Source organism: Macaca nemestrina, chromosome 6 (assembly GCF_043159975.1).
Source record: "Macaca nemestrina isolate mMacNem1 chromosome 6, mMacNem.hap1, whole genome shotgun sequence".
NCBI lineage: Eukaryota > Metazoa > Chordata > Mammalia > Primates > Cercopithecidae > Macaca > Macaca nemestrina.
In genome coordinates this window covers 96,945,072-96,962,263 of record NC_092130.1, presented here as the reverse complement: position 1 = coordinate 96,962,263, position 17,192 = coordinate 96,945,072, and the positions used below count along the sequence as shown (strand labels likewise).

The 17,192-nt window shown below is 41.7% G+C and overlaps 1 protein-coding gene across 4 annotated transcripts in view; it reads left to right on the top strand.

The window, feature by feature from the left end:
• Window positions 1-17,192, top strand: part of LOC105475080 (thrombospondin 4) — an 88,736-nt gene that overhangs the window by 47,706 nt on the left and 23,838 nt on the right. For all 4 annotated transcript variants that reach the window (XM_071098759.1, XM_011730057.2, XM_011730055.3 and 1 more), the window contains one exon: window positions 15,142-15,389. In XM_071098759.1, coding sequence (XP_070954860.1) covers window positions 15,142-15,389 — 248 coding nt within the window. The remainder of the gene's footprint in view (window positions 1-15,141; window positions 15,390-17,192) is intronic.

Genomic DNA, 17,192 nt, shown 5'->3' with positions numbered 1-17,192 from the left:
GAATCCAGTTCTGGAGCAGACAGGACAAGGGACAATTCAGCCACTATCTTAGGCAGCTCAGGCTGCTATAACAAAATACCATAGACTATGTGGCTTAAACAATAGACATTTACGCCTCACAGTTCTAGAGCGTGATAAGTCTAAGATCATGGTGCCATCTTAGTCCATTTTGTGTTGCTATAAAAGACTACCTGAGACTGGGTAATTTATGAAGAAAAGAGATTTATTTAGTTCACAGTTCTGTAGGCTGGGAAGTTCAAGAGCATGGCCCTGGCTTCTGACAAGGACTTTCTTGTGTCACAACGTGGTGGAGAAGGTCAAAGAGGGAGCAGACACATGGGAAGAGGAGAAAACCTGAGGGGCATCCTAGCTTTATAACAACCTACTCTCTCAGGAACTAATCCATTCTCTTGAGAACTAATCCATTTTCACAAGAGCCGAAACTCACTATCTCGAGAACGGCACCAAGCCATTCATAAGAGATCCACCCCCATAATCCATACACCTCCCACAAGGCGCCACCTCCCAACACTGCCACACTGGGGACCAACTTTCAGCACAAGTTTTGATGGGGACAGACAGACCATATCCAAACCGTACCACCAGCAGATTTGGATCCTCGTAAGTGCCCAGTTCCGGGATTGTAGATGGCCATCTTTTTATTGTGTCCTCACATGATGCAGACAGACAGCAAGCTCTCTTGTGTCTCTTCTTATAAGGTCACTATTCCCATCATGAGGGCCACACCCTCAGGACCTCATCTAAACCTAATCATCTCCCAAAACCCTCACTTCCAAATACCATCACGCTGGAGATTAGGAGTTCAATATATGAATTTGGTGGGGCAGGAGGAAGGGGCAGATACAAACATTCAGCCCATGACAGCCACCGCATACCATTCTTATGTTCCCTTTGAAGCCAGTGCTCAGTAGACCTAGCTCCTAGCTCCATAAGCACCTACCTGGCTGTGATGGAGAGAATAGACCTTAACCAGTAGAACAGGACGAATAGTGCTCTTTTCTCCCTGTGCATGCCAGACACAGGCCTGTCACTGGTTTGATTCCTCTGCTGTCATTTGTTTTATTGCCGTAGTAAGTTACTATAAGCACTGAGAAGTGAGTCCCAAAGAAAATGGTCACTATTTTTCATTGCCTTCTCCTCCACTCCTGCCCGGGGGACAACACCTGTTCCTGTTTATTAAGGAATGTGACAGATGTGTGTTCCTACTGCTTCATGCTTTTAATAAAATAGGAGAACTGGTTCTTCTGGCTGGATTTTATGTTTATTTCAGTTTGCTTTACAAAGTAGACACTTCCTAGTGCTTCAGACTCTCTCTTAGATTGTACTTGTGATTGTACACTTAAATCTGTAGGCATTAGGAAATAAAAGAAGTTTCTAATTCTTAATTTTCATAGGACTCTAAAGTTAAAAGTGTAAAGGAATGGGATTTTAACCCCTTCTTTTCTGTCAAATTCCAACATGCTTCTTCCCTGCTTCCACTCTACTCCCAGGTCTGCTTTCTCTGTATGTGGCTCACAGCGTGTCAGGGGCCGTGAGGAGGTGTCAGATAATAAAGTGAGCCTGGGGACATAGCCAGCAGATGGGTCAACCATTCCTGTCCCCCTTTTCCCATCTTCAGCCCTAATGAGAGGAGATTCTGCCCATGTCTCTGCCTTGAATCAAACAGCCCCATTTTGCCTAGCATCTGTTGAAGGAACTGCTCACCTTCTGACAACCCAGCTACTCAGTTTGTGATCTGTAAAAATCACCGTTCTTCATCTGTGGATCAGCAACTTCTCCTAACCTGTCTATTTCAGAGGCATTGCAAAGATTTTTTTTTTTTTTTTTTTTTTGGTTCATCCAGCTTAATGGCCAGAAGTTCCTCTACAGTGTAAAAAACTGCTCCCAGCTTTTGCCCTCACTGCCTCTCACCCTCTATTTCTAAATTGGTCAGTATTTGTGAGCCCATTGTGGAAAGTCTGTGTTGCTGGGAAGCACAAGGAAGCAACTTCCCCTGAACTGATCCTTTCATTTTGCATAGACAAGAGTAGCACTAGATTTAATGGGCAGTAGGTAGAGGGTAAGGGAATCATTACTATGTTTCCTCTGAAGAATCACCAGTAATGTGAGTCAGCTGTAAATACTAGCAGATCAAAAATTTTAGGGGCTGTAATCCCAGCACTTTGGGAGGCTGAGGCAGGCAGATCACCTGAGATTAGGAGTTCGAGAGCAGCATGGCCAACATGGAGAAACCCCGTCTCTACTAAAAATACAAAAATTAGCTGGGCATGGTGGTACATGCCTATAGTCACAGCTACTCGGGAGGCTGAGGCAGGAGAATTGCTTGAACCCACGAGGCAGAGGTTGCAGTGAGCTGAGATCGTGCCGCTGCACTCCATACTTCAGCCTGGGCAACAGAGCGAGACTCTGTCTCAAAAGAAAAAAAAATTTTGAGGAAAACATGAAAGGTTTGAGATGAAGAACTGAAAGATGAACATCTCCCTACCCTCCAACCTATTAGGAAAGATAAATTGTTCTTAGAAACTATGGGGACAGAAGGAGTCCTGGAAGAATCTAGAAATGAGAATTCTTATAAGGCAAAGAGGGATTTATGGTATTATTAGAGCTTGGAGAGTTGAAGTGACACAGAGAAGTTGTTTCACTGGAGCAGTCGGAAAAAGTACGAAGATTTGCCAGCGCTGGTGAATATAAAGTTCCAGGAAGGAGAAGTCCATTCTGACTGGAACAATAAAAAGAAGTCACTGGGTTCATCAGATCCAAGGAGAAGACAGAGCCTGTGGTTGAGACTCCCCACTGAAGTGTTCAGTGGTAGCCATGCTGGCTTGACATAATGCTCCGCACAACCCTCCATAAATTATCTTCCTGGACGTGGTAGGCTCCAGACAGCGTTCATCTGGCCAAGGTTCAGCTGATCTCCTCTTCTGCTGATTTGCATGGTAAACAGGGAAACAGAAGAAATCCAAATGGATCTCTACTGACTTAAAACACCTGAGTAGGAAATAAAACACACCCTTTCCTCCATTAAAGTCCAGGACTAGGCGATGAAGGAGGGTGACTACACAGCATCAAAGAGCAGAATTTGGTCATCTGGGCCCCATATGACCTCCTGGAACAAATTAAAATGTAGCTAATGAAGACTGCAAAGAAAGAGTTTGCCACTGAGCTCTCTGCTGCTATTCTCACCCTCTCCAAGTCAGCCTACCCCAGACCACCTCATTACTGTTCACAGACATAATTTGGATCAAGATACACCTGACCTCTGAGACCTCTAGTGGCCCCCTTTCCAAACTGAATAATGTACCCATGTCTCAGTGAGGCATTCAGGGCTTCCACTGCATGGCCCCAAGCAGCCTGTCCAGTTTATCCCTCATTCCAACCTCCATGCAGCCTGAGCTTCAGCAAGATAGGCTATTGCCATTCTTTGGGGCCGTACATGCTGTCTCTCCTCCATCCTTTTGTTCCTGCTCTCTGCTCCCTCGGCACATGTCCTACATCACCTCTCGACACCCAAATCCTACACATTCAAGACTCATCTCCAGCTCCTTCTGATATTCTTTCTAATATGACTTTGTACCTCTTAAGGAAGACATTCATCTTAGCTCATCTTGTACTTGAATTACTTCTAGGTCTTCTCTCCGTTTGGTTGGGAGCTCCCTTGAGACAGGGACTATGCAGCCCTTATCTTTGCATCTGCTGCAGCACTTAGCAAGGTGCCTTGTACATGGAAGTGGTTCATGGGCAGATTGAAAAGAATAAATGGAGGCTGAGAAGAATAGACTTGTTCGTGAAAAATGACATACACCATTGTGAAATTCTGGGATTCTACAATATCTGACACACAGTAGGTAATAAAAAAAAAATTATGTATTTATTTATTGAGACAAAGTCTTGCTCCATCACTCAGGCTGCAGTACAGTGGCTAGATCTCAGCTCACTGCAGCCTCTGCCTCCTAGGTTCAACTGATTCTCCTGCCTCAGCCTCCCGAGTAGCTGGAACTACGTGTGCGCACCACTACACCCGGCTAATTTTTCTATTCTTTTAGTAGAGATGGGGTTTTGCCATGTTAGCCAGGCTGGTCTCGAACTCCTGGCCTCAAGTGATCCTCCTGTCTCAGCCTCCTAAAGTGTGGGGCTTACAGGTCTGAGCCACCACACCATGCCAAAAGAGATATATATATATATATATTTTAAATGAATAAATGTTGGAGGCCTTTTGGAATAGGATATAAGAGGATACAGGTAGTATTTCTGGTAGAAGTGATCTGCCAGGTTATTAGTAATACAGGCTTTAAATCTTGATAGAAATAAGCATCCTACAGAAACCACCTGGCTGGATAGAAGATATGGCTGATGTTCTTCTAGTATCTGGCATAAAGACAACTTTCCAGTTTGTATCCTGAGTTTGAGTCACAAACTGCATCACTATGAATACATCTCTGAATCTCTCTTAGCCCTGGTTGATTGCCTATAAATGGGGATAATAATAGCTACCTCTCAGGTTGATTGCAAGAACTGAATTATATAAGGTATAATAACTTTCTTTAGACTATGAGGTTCAATAAAATTTTCATATTCTTAAACAGTATTAGAAAGAGAGAGATGTCCACTATTTAGGCAACTGTTTTCTAATGATGATGGTTTGGTGAACTCCTGGCTTGCCTTGATGACAGTTTCACCTTTCAGAAGAAGAAAAGGAGAACTGCTTCTTTAGTCTTAGTATGATTGTCTCAGAACAACTTGATGCTGTGAAGTGAAGGAAACCCAAAGTGTTTGCTGTAATGACCAGCGAGTGTCAGTCAAACTCCTTAGCCTAAGGAGAGGACATGCAAATAGTTCAGAGTAGTGGTTCTGAAGCTTGCAAGCTAAAGAGAAATATAGATTAAGAGAGATGGTAGAGCTTAAAAAATAAAATTTTAGACCCAATAATAAGTGGAAAAATTGAGGGGCCTCAAACATTAATAATAATATTTATGGAGTCTTTTTTTTTTTTTTTTTTTTTTGAGATGGAGTTTCGCTCTTGTTGCCCAGGCTGGAGTGCAATGGCACAATCTTGGCTCACTGCAACCTCCGCCTCCCGGGTTCCAGCAATTCTCCTGCCTCAGCCTCCCAAGTAGCTGGGATTACAGGCATGCGCCACCAGGCCCAGCTAATTTTTGTATTTTTAGTAGACATAGGGTTTCTCCATGTTGGTCAGGCTGGTCTCAAACTCCTGACCTCAGGTGATCCGCCTGCTTCAACCTCCCAAAGTGCTTGGATTATAGCCGTGAGCAACCACGCCCAGCCCTATGGAGTCTTTTTAATGTACCAGGACTGTGTTAAAAGCTCAAAGTCTATTTTCCCTTTTAACTTTCACAGTATTCCTATGAGATGCCCTTGAATTAGCTTAATTTTAAAGTGGTCATATGCAGAAGATGGAAAGAATTTTAAAATTTGACACAAAACTATAAAAATTAGGACAGAAAAGCTAAAACCTAATTGAGTCAAAGCTGGTGATTCACACGTAAGATAATAAAATGGGTGTTTTTTGCCATATTCAGAATGAGATATGGAAGATATGGAAGAAATAAGCCCACCTGGAATAGGTAATAGGAGATTAACAGGTGATTGAGGTAAGTCATAGATGGCTCTTCTGTTTCTGTCTTACCCATCAAGGGGAATGTTCCTCAAATTGTCAAGAATGGTTAAAAGAAAACAAAAATCCAAGCTAGGTGAGGAGATAACAGAAAAACACCCACTCTCTTTAGTGAGACTAACTATTCAGGTCCAGATGAATTACATATTGGGATAGTTAGTGAAGAAAGTGATAGTGGAGCCACTGTTAGTATCATTTAGAAATCGTAGCGAACAGAAAGGTCCTAAAAGGACAGGCAAATGTTTCCATTTTTATAAAGAAGGGAAGGTGGATTCTGAAAACCACAGGCTACTGAAATTTAGGACAGAGCTCCAGAGGGTTATATGATTATTCATGTATTTTGGGATTGCCTAGAAAAGAAATCTGTGATTTTTTTTAAAGACAAAATGGATTTACTAAGAATAAATCATGCCAAACTTTTTTTTCAATAAAGTTTCAAAGCTGATAGATAAAAAACATGCTGTGAGCATAATGTATCTGACTTCAGAAAAGAATTGGATAAAGTTGCTTATTATACCTTTCTAAATAATATAAAAAAGAATAAGCTAGATTATAGTACCGCTAGGGGTTGATAAGTCACTGTATAGCAAATTATCTAGTGGTTTTTGACACGGCTCTGTCTTGGGTATTGAACTGTCCAACACGTCAGTGACTTGAGCAAAGACAGCATTTTATCGTGTTTGCAATTCAAAGCTAGAAAAGAGTTGAACATGTTGGATGCTATCATTCATATTTACAAATTCCTACCAGATAATACAATGGGCCAAAATCAATCAGATTAAATTCAACAAGAATAAATGTAAAGCTGTCAACTAGGAGTGAAAAGCAAGTTGCAGAAGTTCAGGATGTGAGACATCTATCCTAAGAGTTCTAATCAACAACAAATCCTAATCAGTGTTGAGGATAGTGGATGACACATAATGGATACTCAAAAATGTTTGCCAAATGAATGAATGAATACAGATACTGTGATGCAACTGTTTATAAAAAGCTCCCTACACTTTAGGTTTCATTAGTGCATACATATGGCCAGGTTAAGGAAGCTAATAGTCCCACTGTACTCTTAACTGTCCAGGCCACATCTAATACTGTGTCTAGTCCTGGACAATTTCACAGGGACACTGTCAAGTCAAAGATTATCTTGAAAAGAGTCACAAAAAGAGCACCTATCTGGGCCCCGTTTTGGGGTTTTGTTTTGTTTTGTTTACCACATTTAAGTAGAAAAGTTAAAGGAACTAGAGAAATGAAGGAGCCAGACAGAAGACATGAAAAATATGAAATTTGCCTTACAATATTTGAAAAAAGGGCTAGGTGCAGTGGCTCATGCCTGTAATCCCAGCACTTTGAGAGTCTGAGGCAGGAATATCACTAGAGCCCACACATTCAACACCAGTCTGGGTAAAAAATTAAAATATATATATATATTTTTTTGAGACAGAGTCTCACCCGGTTGCCCAGGCTGGAGTGCAATGGCATGATCTCAGCTCACTGCAACCTCCACCTCCCAGGTTCAAGCAATTGTCCTGCTTCAGCCTCCTGAGTAGCTGGAATTATAGGCACGCGCCACCACACCTGGCTAATTTTTTTTTTTGCGTGTGTCTTTAGTAGAGACAGGGTTTCGCCATGTTGGCCAGGCTGGTCTCAAACTCCTGACCACGTGATCCGCCTGCCTCAGCCTCCCAAAGTGCTGGGATTACAGGCGTAAGCCACTGCGTCCGGCCAAAAATACATTTTTTAAAAAATTAGCCAGACTTGGTGGTACATGCCTGTAGCTCCAGCTATTCAGGAGGCTGTGGCAGGAGGATCACTTGAGCCCAGGAGTTTGAGGCTGCAGTGAGCCATGATCATGCCACTGCACTCCAGCCTGGGTAACAGGGCAAGATCTTGTTTCAAAAAAATAAAAATAATTAAAAATAATTTTAAAATAATATTTGAAAAATGTCATTTGGAATGAAGATCAGAGTAAACCTCTCTCTAGCTCTGAAGAGTAAAATTAGGATCCATTGGTAGAAGACAGAGGAAACATATTGGCTCTGTATTAGGAAAATCTTGGAGAGTGATCCAAAAGTGAAATGGGCTTCTCTGCAAAGTAATGAGTTCCTTGTTACTGGAAATGTGCTGGTAGAGGCTGCACTTTTATTGAAGGAATTTGTGAAGTGAGATATTAAGCTGGATGACTTATAATGGTAGTATTTTGTCATTCTACCAAGGCTAGAGAAGTTTCCTAGGCGCTTAAATTGCTTTGCATCTGTCTCCTGTAACATGACCTTGGGCTTCTGTGCACACTCACAGCTTTGTTGCCTACCAGATAGTTGCATACTATGATGAATCTCATACTTTTTCAAAACAGAAAGTCCTCTGCAGATGTTTAGCATAATTGCTGTGTTTTCTTTCACTAGATAGATGTGTGTGTGTGTGTGTGTGTGTGTGTATACTCTGTATACATTACATTGTCCAAACTGCCATAAGAAAACTTTGAAACAGACTGCATTTATCACAGCTAGGAGTCACCCAGAGTACTTTCAGAAAAAGCAGTTTGCTGATTTACCTTTTCTATGTATTTCCAAAGCACTAAAGTTACAAAGACCTCGTGTATAGGGCATGAAGATAAATAAGCAAAGGCAAACAAGCATATCCATCACAAGAGACATTAATGTCAAGGAGGCAATTTTTAAATGTACAATTATTTTAAAAGAAGAGGAAAGGTTGACAATGATTGCTTCCATCATATGTTTAAAAGTGCCAAAGAGCAAAGCCGTTTGCCAAATAAAGCAAAGAGTGCCGGACTACCTTTGTGAGTTTGCTGCCTGCAGGCCAGGCCACTCTGGACTCCTTTGCCCAAGCAGAAAAAATATTATCATTTCCAGTTCTTTAAAGCTGGCACCCTGCTTCATAACTTTGACATTCAACATATTATAATATTTTTGACTACCAGGTCCACTTTTCAGAAAGCACCTTTTGAAAATTCTTTCTGAAGATGGCAATATTTCAAATCTTCATTGCCTGGGCTTGCTTTTTAATCTGCTGCCAGTCACTGAAATCGTATTTAATCAGACTGGGCTATGTGGTTCCTGTGTCCGGCTGGTCCCAAGCATGGAAGTGTAGCTTTTGGACAGTGCCATAAAATTGGACCCCAAATTGTCAATTACACAAAGATGCCAAGTTTAGAGGGAAAGGATTTATATAACCAACAAAGTGTTCCACATTTAACAAAAGACATAATTGTGAGTAATAAAAGTCAGAGTGGACACACTCTATTTTATCTATTTTTTTCACTTCATAGGTAGTTGTAGTGGTGCCCTCAGATACTATGGGATGTGGGAAAATCAGCAAGATATAGACTTGGCAGCAGGGAGGGACTTAAGGTGGTGGGAAGATGAGGGCCAGTCCTGGGATAAGGAGTTGAAACGTTATTTAGAATCCACTAGGGAGTTATTGAAGGATTTCATTTGCTTCCTTGCTTGCTTTGAGGAGGCAATAACTTGATCAGAACAGTCCTCTAAGAAGTTCAATCTCTCAGTCCAAAAAGTCCATGCAGAAAGAGCCCTAAAGTAGGAAGGGGAGTCAGGAATCTAACAGAGAAGCCCAGAGGTGGAGCAGAGGCAGAGACGTCATTTGAGATTTGAGCACCCACTGACTGACAGCCTTCAATTCCAATCCAATCTGCACTGCATTCTCGGTACTAACCCTGCAAGATAACCAGCTGCAATCGCCAAGAAAGCCTGTGCAGCTGGTGGTAAGTGAAAACTGAGGATGCGAACTGAATGTGCTACAGCTGAAGAAACAGTTGTACCTGGAAACACTCAATGGGTTCACCTTGCCTGCTGCCTACACAGAACCCTTTTATCAAGACAGGGGAATTGCAATGGAGAAAGGGTAATTCACGGAGAGCTGGCTGTGTGGGAGACTGGAGTTTATTACTCAAATCAGTCTCCCCAAGCATTCGGGGATCAGTTTTTAAAGATAATTTTGCAGGTAGGGGCTTGGGAAGTGGGGAGTGCTGATTGGTCAGGTTGGAAATGGAATCATAGGGGGTCGAAGTTAGGTTTTCTTAATGTCTTCTGTTCCTGGGTGTGATGGCAGAAATGATTGGGCCAGATTACTGGGTTGGGTGGTGTCAGCTGATCCGTCGAGTGCATGGTCTGCAAAATATCTCAAGCACTGATGTTAGGCTTTACAATAGTGATGTTACCCTAGGAGCAATTTGGGGAGGTTCAGACTCTTGGAGCCAGAGGCTGCATGACCCCTAAACTGTCATTTCTAATCCTGTAGCTAATTTATTAGTCCTTCAAAGGCAGACTGGTCCCCAGGCAAGAAGGGAGTCTTCGGGAAAGGGCTGTTACCAATTTTGCTTCAGAGTCAAACCATCTACTGAATTCTTTCCCAAAGTTAGTTCGGCCTCTGCCCAGGAATGAACAAGGAAAGCTTAAGTGTTAGAAGCTAGATAGAGTCAGTTAGGTCTGATTTCTTTTACTGCCATAATTTCCTGAGTTATAATTTGGCAAAGGTCGTTTCATACCCAGTGACTGTTTTCCTGAGTGCTCTCCAGGGTGGTGGCCAGGCAGAGGTGTGGTCAAGCTGGGAGGTGGAATGGTTCCAGCCTCAGGGGCCTGGCTGCTTCTTCCTTCCCAGAGGGACAAAACAGTCATCCTCCTCCCTCTGTAGTGTTTTCCCCTGCGTTTTGCTCCTTCTACTATGTGTGGATGTGTTGGGATAAGATAGGGTGAGATGAGCACCGGGAAAGGGGGCTGGCAAGAGGAAGGGAACCCTGTCCGTTCTCTTCCCCTTCCCGATGATGCTGCCTCTGGAGAAGGTGAGGAAAACTTGCATCCAACAGGCTGCAGGCTCCTGGGGCGAGAACTTTCTGCTTTTCCCGGACTCTGTATGACTGATGTGAAAACATTGAGCTTCCTGAGGCTGCTTGCCCTCTGGGTAGTCTAACTGCTCTGATGATAAAATAAGTGTAGAGGCACTGAAGTAAAGAATTTGCAATAAAAAAGAAAATGAAAAATGGAAGCCATAAGAGAAATGAGTATTGGATCAATTGTGAAGAATGGGAAATGTCAAGGCACTTGATAATTTTTCTGCTAACAGACATTGTGAAGATGGAAGTTTCCATGGTTTTCTTTGCCTGTGTTTTCTTTTGCTATTGTCATGAGATCTAGAGGCATGAGGGATTTGTCATTTGAGTGTTACATTGCAACAAAAAGCAAGGCAGAAGTACAGAAACCACTTCAATGAGAGTATGAACACAATAGGAGGTTTTGCTACCTTGAATTAGATGTTGAATTGCTACTCTCTGAACTTTATTTTCTATATACAAAGCTTTAAATGCAATCATTTAATTTTTCGTTGAAAGTTTATATTAGCAACATTTAGTGTGCACCTGCTATATATAAAGTATCCCACTAGGTACTATTCATCAAATTAAACCCAGCTATTTAGTTATGAAAATAAACCATGGCCCACATGCCCTGTGAAGCCCTGTTAAAAGCAAGCAACATGCCCAAGAAAATATATTTCCTTTGAATTTCACAGAAATCTTAGTTTGGGGAAGAAAAATCAAGAGTTTTTGTTATAAGCCAGTATGTACATCCTCTGAAACAGTTAATGTAGAGAACAGAGGTAGTGGCCATAACTGAAATAAGGAGATAGTGAGTGAGTGTGTGTGTGACCTAATTCAAGTTTGGTGGTCCAAGTGGTATTTTCCTGGCCTGTAAAAATTCCAGGTATTTGCAAAACTGTTCTAAATAGTAATGTAATAGAAGTTTTTATAAAATTGAGTTAGTGCATATGTTTGGACTCTGTTTCTCCCTCTTTTGGTTACCATATATGGTTCTAATTTCCAGCTGTGCAGTTACTATTGTAAATTCTCAACATTTAAAAAAATTTTCAGATTTAAATTATTTGTATTGATATGTAATTTTTACATATTTAAGGGGTACATGTGAATTCTCAACAATTAATATTAAATAAAAGGAGAAGATTCTGTTCTATCCCAGATTAGAAATACCTTAGAATTTCTATTTGGGTCTATTTTCCTCCATTCCATTATTTTCTTCCTCTTCATACCACATTTATATACATCTTACCATTTATTTATATTTATTTAATACTTTGCTTCAGGAAAGTTAGTATTGTTCTGGAATCAGAAAGCCCTTCTAGCTAGTCTGTCTTGCCAGGTCTTTCTGATTCTTCTCCCTCAGGAAGCAAGTGGTGGTGACCACGTCGACATAAGAGATTTCCCGTCTCACTCCTCCCACCATCTCTGTAGGTCACAGAACCTCACGTCAACTGGCTCTCTTCAGACTGTGGTCAACTGGAAAATCCAGTCGGAGTTCAGAAGGGTGGGAAAATGAACCTAGAAAGCCTAATGTGGAGAAAGCCTTAAAATATATCCTTCATGTTCCACAGTAGTGATTCTTTTCTTTGGCGACACTGCAATGTAAATAGGTATTCTTGGCTAGTTCATCTGCAGGCAGCACCATCTTGGCATTTACACTCTACAGAAAAGGTACCTGAGGAGAAAGATGGTCCAAGTTACTTGCCACAAATCACACAGATTAACAGCAACACAGTCTGGGTGTATATGTCTAATATATTTCTTTATTATTTTTATATACAAGTAATGGTTGTTTCTTGTAGAAAAGTTAAAACAATGAAGATGAGCAGGAAGAAAAAAAATACCATCCAGGCACCCAGAAAATAACCATATTAATGTAGACATATCTTCTTCTAATCTTCTAGGTATGTATGTATACATATATGTATATATATACACATGCACACTTTTTTCTAAATTAACCCATATTGACCTATAACCTTTTTTTTTTTTTTAACTTAACAAAATACTGGGAATGTCTTTTTGTGTTTTTAATTCAGCTATTCCGTAGTATTCCATTTTATGATTATAGTGTAATTTAAGTAGCCAGCCCTCTCCTTTTGGACATACATGTTGTGCCAAGTGTTGATTACAATAAGTATTTCTGAAATGAACATTCTCATCCATACATCTTGGTGCTGCTTTTTTTTTTTTTTTTTTTTTTTTCCTATAACCCAGGACAGTGCTGAAGTGCTTCTTTTTTGTTCTTTAATTTCCTCAGTTTTAGTTCCTAGAAGTGGCAATGCTGGGCTGTTGGGTTTATACATGTTTGAGGTTCTGATGCACATGACTAAATTACCCTCCAGAAAAGTTCTACTTTAAGTTCTACTTAAGGCTTTCCCACCCTGGGACAGCTAAAGACTGGCCAGAGATTTGCAACTGCAATGATGTGTTTACCACCTCCCTTATCAGCAATATTTGCAATTAGCCTCCAACCTTGTTCCCGGGATTGTTTCCAGTGAAAATTAGCCATGCCCGGCTAATTTCTGTATTTTTAGTAGAGACAGGGTTTCACCATATTAGTCAAGCTGATCTTGAACTCCTGACCTTGTGATCTGCCCACCTTGGCCTCCCAGAGTGCTGGTTTGGGAATGGTACCTGTGGGTGCACCTGGAGGCATGTTTGGACACCAGCTGAAATCACTTTGGTATTTCTAGCAAACCTTAACTAATGGGCTCCACTCACAAAGGGTCAACTTCCAAGATTTTAGCTAAGGGCCTCCTATGTTCAGGACAATAATGGAGTTAAAAAAACAAGGCTGCAAGGCTGCCTGGGAGGCGGAGCTTGCAGTGAGCTGAGATCTGGCCACTGCACTCCAGCCTGGGCGACAGAGCCAGACTCCGTCAAAACTAGAAGATATGTGGGCTTAAGCAGATATGTGAATAGCTACCCACATAGGGAAAAAAACCGAAATGAAACAAAAACAAAAACAGAAAATAAGGTGGGAGTCCTTTTACAACCATGGATACGTTTTCTTTTCTTTTTCTTTTTTTTTTTTTTTGAGACGGGGTCACTCTGTTGCCCAGGCTGGAGTGCAGTGGTTCGATCAGGACTCACTGCATCCTCAATCCCCCAGGCTCAAGCAGTCCTCCACCTCAGTGTCCCAAGTAGCTGGGACTACAAGTACGTGCCACCACACCTGGCCATTTTATTTTTTTTTTGAAATGGAGTCTTGATCTGTCACCCAGGCTGGAGTGCAGTGGTGTGATCTTGGCTGACTGCAACCTCCACCTCCCAGGTTCAAGCGATTCTCCTGCCTCAGCCTTCCGAGTAGCTGGGACTACAGGCAAACACCACTAGGCCTGGCTAATTTTTGTATTTTTAGTAGAGACGGGGGTTCACCATATTGGTCAGGCTGGTCTTGAACTCCTGACCTCATGATCTGCCCACCTCAGCCTCCTAAAGTGCTGGGATTACAGGCGTGAGCTACCAGGCCCAGCCTGGCCAATTTTCTTAAATTTATTTTTTGTAGAGATGAGGTCTCACTATGTTGCCTAGGTTGATTTCAAACTCCTGACCTCAAGCGATTCTCCCACCTGGGCCTCCCAAAGTGCTCGGATTACAGGCATGAGCCTCTGTGCCCAGCCAATACCTTTTATTTTCTGAGCATTGTTAAATTCAGGGATGGGTTGCTGAGGGACAATATGACAGATTACACGCGATTTGATGTGTGCTGACTAAGGCCTGTGCATGCCTGCATTTTTTAGTCACGGAATGAACCATACTCAAGTTCAGATTCTAGTCCTGCCGCTTCCTATGTCCTTGACCAAGTGCCTTCACTTATCTGAGACTCACTTTCCTCATCCATAATTATTCCAATTGCATTTGGTTGCAGTGAGTAGAAATTAAGTATTTAGGCTGGGTGCAGTGGCTCACACCTGTAATCCCAGCACTTTGGGAGACCAAGGCAGGTGGATCGCTTGAGCTCAGGATTTCGAGACCAGCCTGGGCAACACGGCAAAACCCTGACTCTACAAAAAATATATAAATTAGCTGGTTGTGGTGGCTCACACCTGTGGTCCCAACTACTTAGGAGGCTAAGATAGAAGGATTACTTGAGCACGGGAGGCAGAGGTTGCAGTGAGCTGAGATAGTCCCATTGCACTGCAGCCGGGGGGTCAGAGCGAGATCTTGTCTTTAAAAAAAAAAATGGGGGAGGAGGGAGAAATCAAGTATTTAAAGCACTTAAGGACAGCCCCCAGCCCCATGGTAGTGCTTAGCAAGTGTTTGGTGAATGAATGGATTCATGCTCTAGGCTTACTTAGAGTTTAGTTTGCTTTCAGATGGGGTTCTGCTTGCTCACTGTACTTACTACTATATGAGAATTGTATTGTTTATTTTCAAATTTGCCACATATTATCTGTTTCTCCATCAGCACAAAACATTCTCAGGAGGAGAGTTGGTTCCCAGTGCCTGAAACAGTGCCTAGCACACAGAAGATGGTGAATTAATATTTGAGGTTATTTCTCACTCACATTCTGTCCAGCAACCCAGTCGTGTTACCAGGAGGCTGTTCAGCACGGGACACTTACCACACCATTCGTTGACCCTCCACTTCCCCCTCTTCCACTTATCACACCATTCGTTGACCTGTGCTTGCTTCCAGCCATCCTCCGTTACCTGAAGAACGACGGGAAGGTCCATTTGGTGGTTTTCAACAACCTGCAGCTGGCAGACGGAAGGCGGCACAGGCTCCTCCTGAGGCTGAGCAATTTGCAGCGAGGGGCTGGCTCCCTAGAGCTCTACCTGGACTGCATCCAGGTGGATTCCATTCACAATCTCCCCAGGGCCTTTGCCGGCCTCTCCCAGAATCCTGAGACCATTGAATTGAGGACTTTCCAGAGGAAGCCACAGGTAGGAACGCACAAACCATTCTCTGAAGTGGAAAAATGAGCTGCCGGTGCCTAGGGAGTGCAGAGGAGTGTGCTGAGAAATTCCTGCTGCAGGTCAGTGGGTCTAATGTCGGTTGCACATCAGAATCGCTTGGGGAGCTTGAAAAGCAAGTGCTAGGGGGCTGCCCCTAAGACAAACCGAATCTGAATCTGTCAGGTGGGGCCTAGGCATCAGCACATTTTTAAAACACCAATTCTAATGTGATGCCAAAATTGAGAGCTTGTGCTTTCAATGGTAAGTAGAGACTATGGATACAATTGTAAAGTTGGAAAGGAAGGGCAAAAATAAAAATAACTACCTCAGAGTGATGACGTTATCTATTTTCAGTTTTCTTTAATAAAAATAAAAAAGAATGATTGGAAACTGCCAAGCTGTCGGAACAGCATTTTCGCAGGTCTTGTCAGAACATCCACTAACAAAAGGGAGCTTAGCTTAGCTCCATTTGGTCTTAAGACATCATCACCTCTGTCTTCTGTTTTAATCCATGTTGATGGTATTTTTATTATTCTATCATTGCACCTGCTGTAGAAATTGCCACATACATTTCTTTTAGAATTGTGTGCTAGTCAGTGCTTTGTTTTCTATAAAGAACTAGTATTCTTTGTCCTTTCCAATAATGCATAACTGGTTTAAAGTTCCTGAATTTCATCTGTTATATAAGCCTATGTCAAATCAGTAACTATGTTCATCTGCTATGGCCCATATTATTTTTGTCTGCTACCTCTCAATCCTCACTTTCCATTCCCTTTGTTAATTCATTATATTAATATATGCTTTGGTTACAAGCTACTCTGAGCCCTTTGTACAGAGAAGCAGGGTGTAAGCAATAATTTCCATTGCATGTAGGAATGCTGTACAGTTTTAGATAGCAATATAAAAACTATGAATCTGATCCTAGAAGTTTTGCGCTTGAACAACAGGAAGCATTTTTAATCGGAAATTCCAAGAAAGCTAAAATCCAAGGTTTGGGGTTTTTTTTGTTTTTCAGTCATATATATAGAGAGATTTTTTAATGTAGATTTACATATGGAAAAAAATTAATAGAAAGATGTGCTCAACTTTATTTCTGAATCCCCAAAGTAGCACACATAATCAGAATGACAGTCAGAAATTGTGTCACTGCTCATTTCAGAAATTAGTGTTCACCACCAAATAAGTCAATTTCTAAAAGTCAGGACTCAGCCTTGACAAAGTCATCAGAAACTGTACTTACTGGAATTTTCTCAGAAGCTCTACCTCGTTAGACCATCAGTAGTGATCACAGTGGCTCAGTCTCATAGTCACCTACTCATTCATTCAGTCAGTCAACAAATAGGCACATTCTAGGCATTAGTGCTACTGTGGCGGGCAAAGCCAGTCATTGTCCTGACTGCAGAGATTGTAGTCTGATGTCCAATACAGTATGTGTTAAATAGCATATGTTGCCTAAATCTTAGCTAAATCAAAAAGCAGAATTCCTCTGAAAATCCTCAGCTGTGCTCATTTCTATATAAGGATGATGACTTGACCTTGGCAGTTAACATAAACGTTTGGTTGTATATAGATATAATAAAAGTGATTGCAAGCAGAATTCACAAGATAAAAGGGCAAGAAAATTTACTTTTTGACTAACAATGAATAATATCAACCCGAAATGTAAAAATACGATGCCAACTGCCTAATGATCATAGAAGATATTATTCATTCTCATAGCCCGAAGAAATCATAGGCTTTGCTAGAACCTTGAGTCAAGACATCCAAAAACTAATACTGTTTAAAATTGGG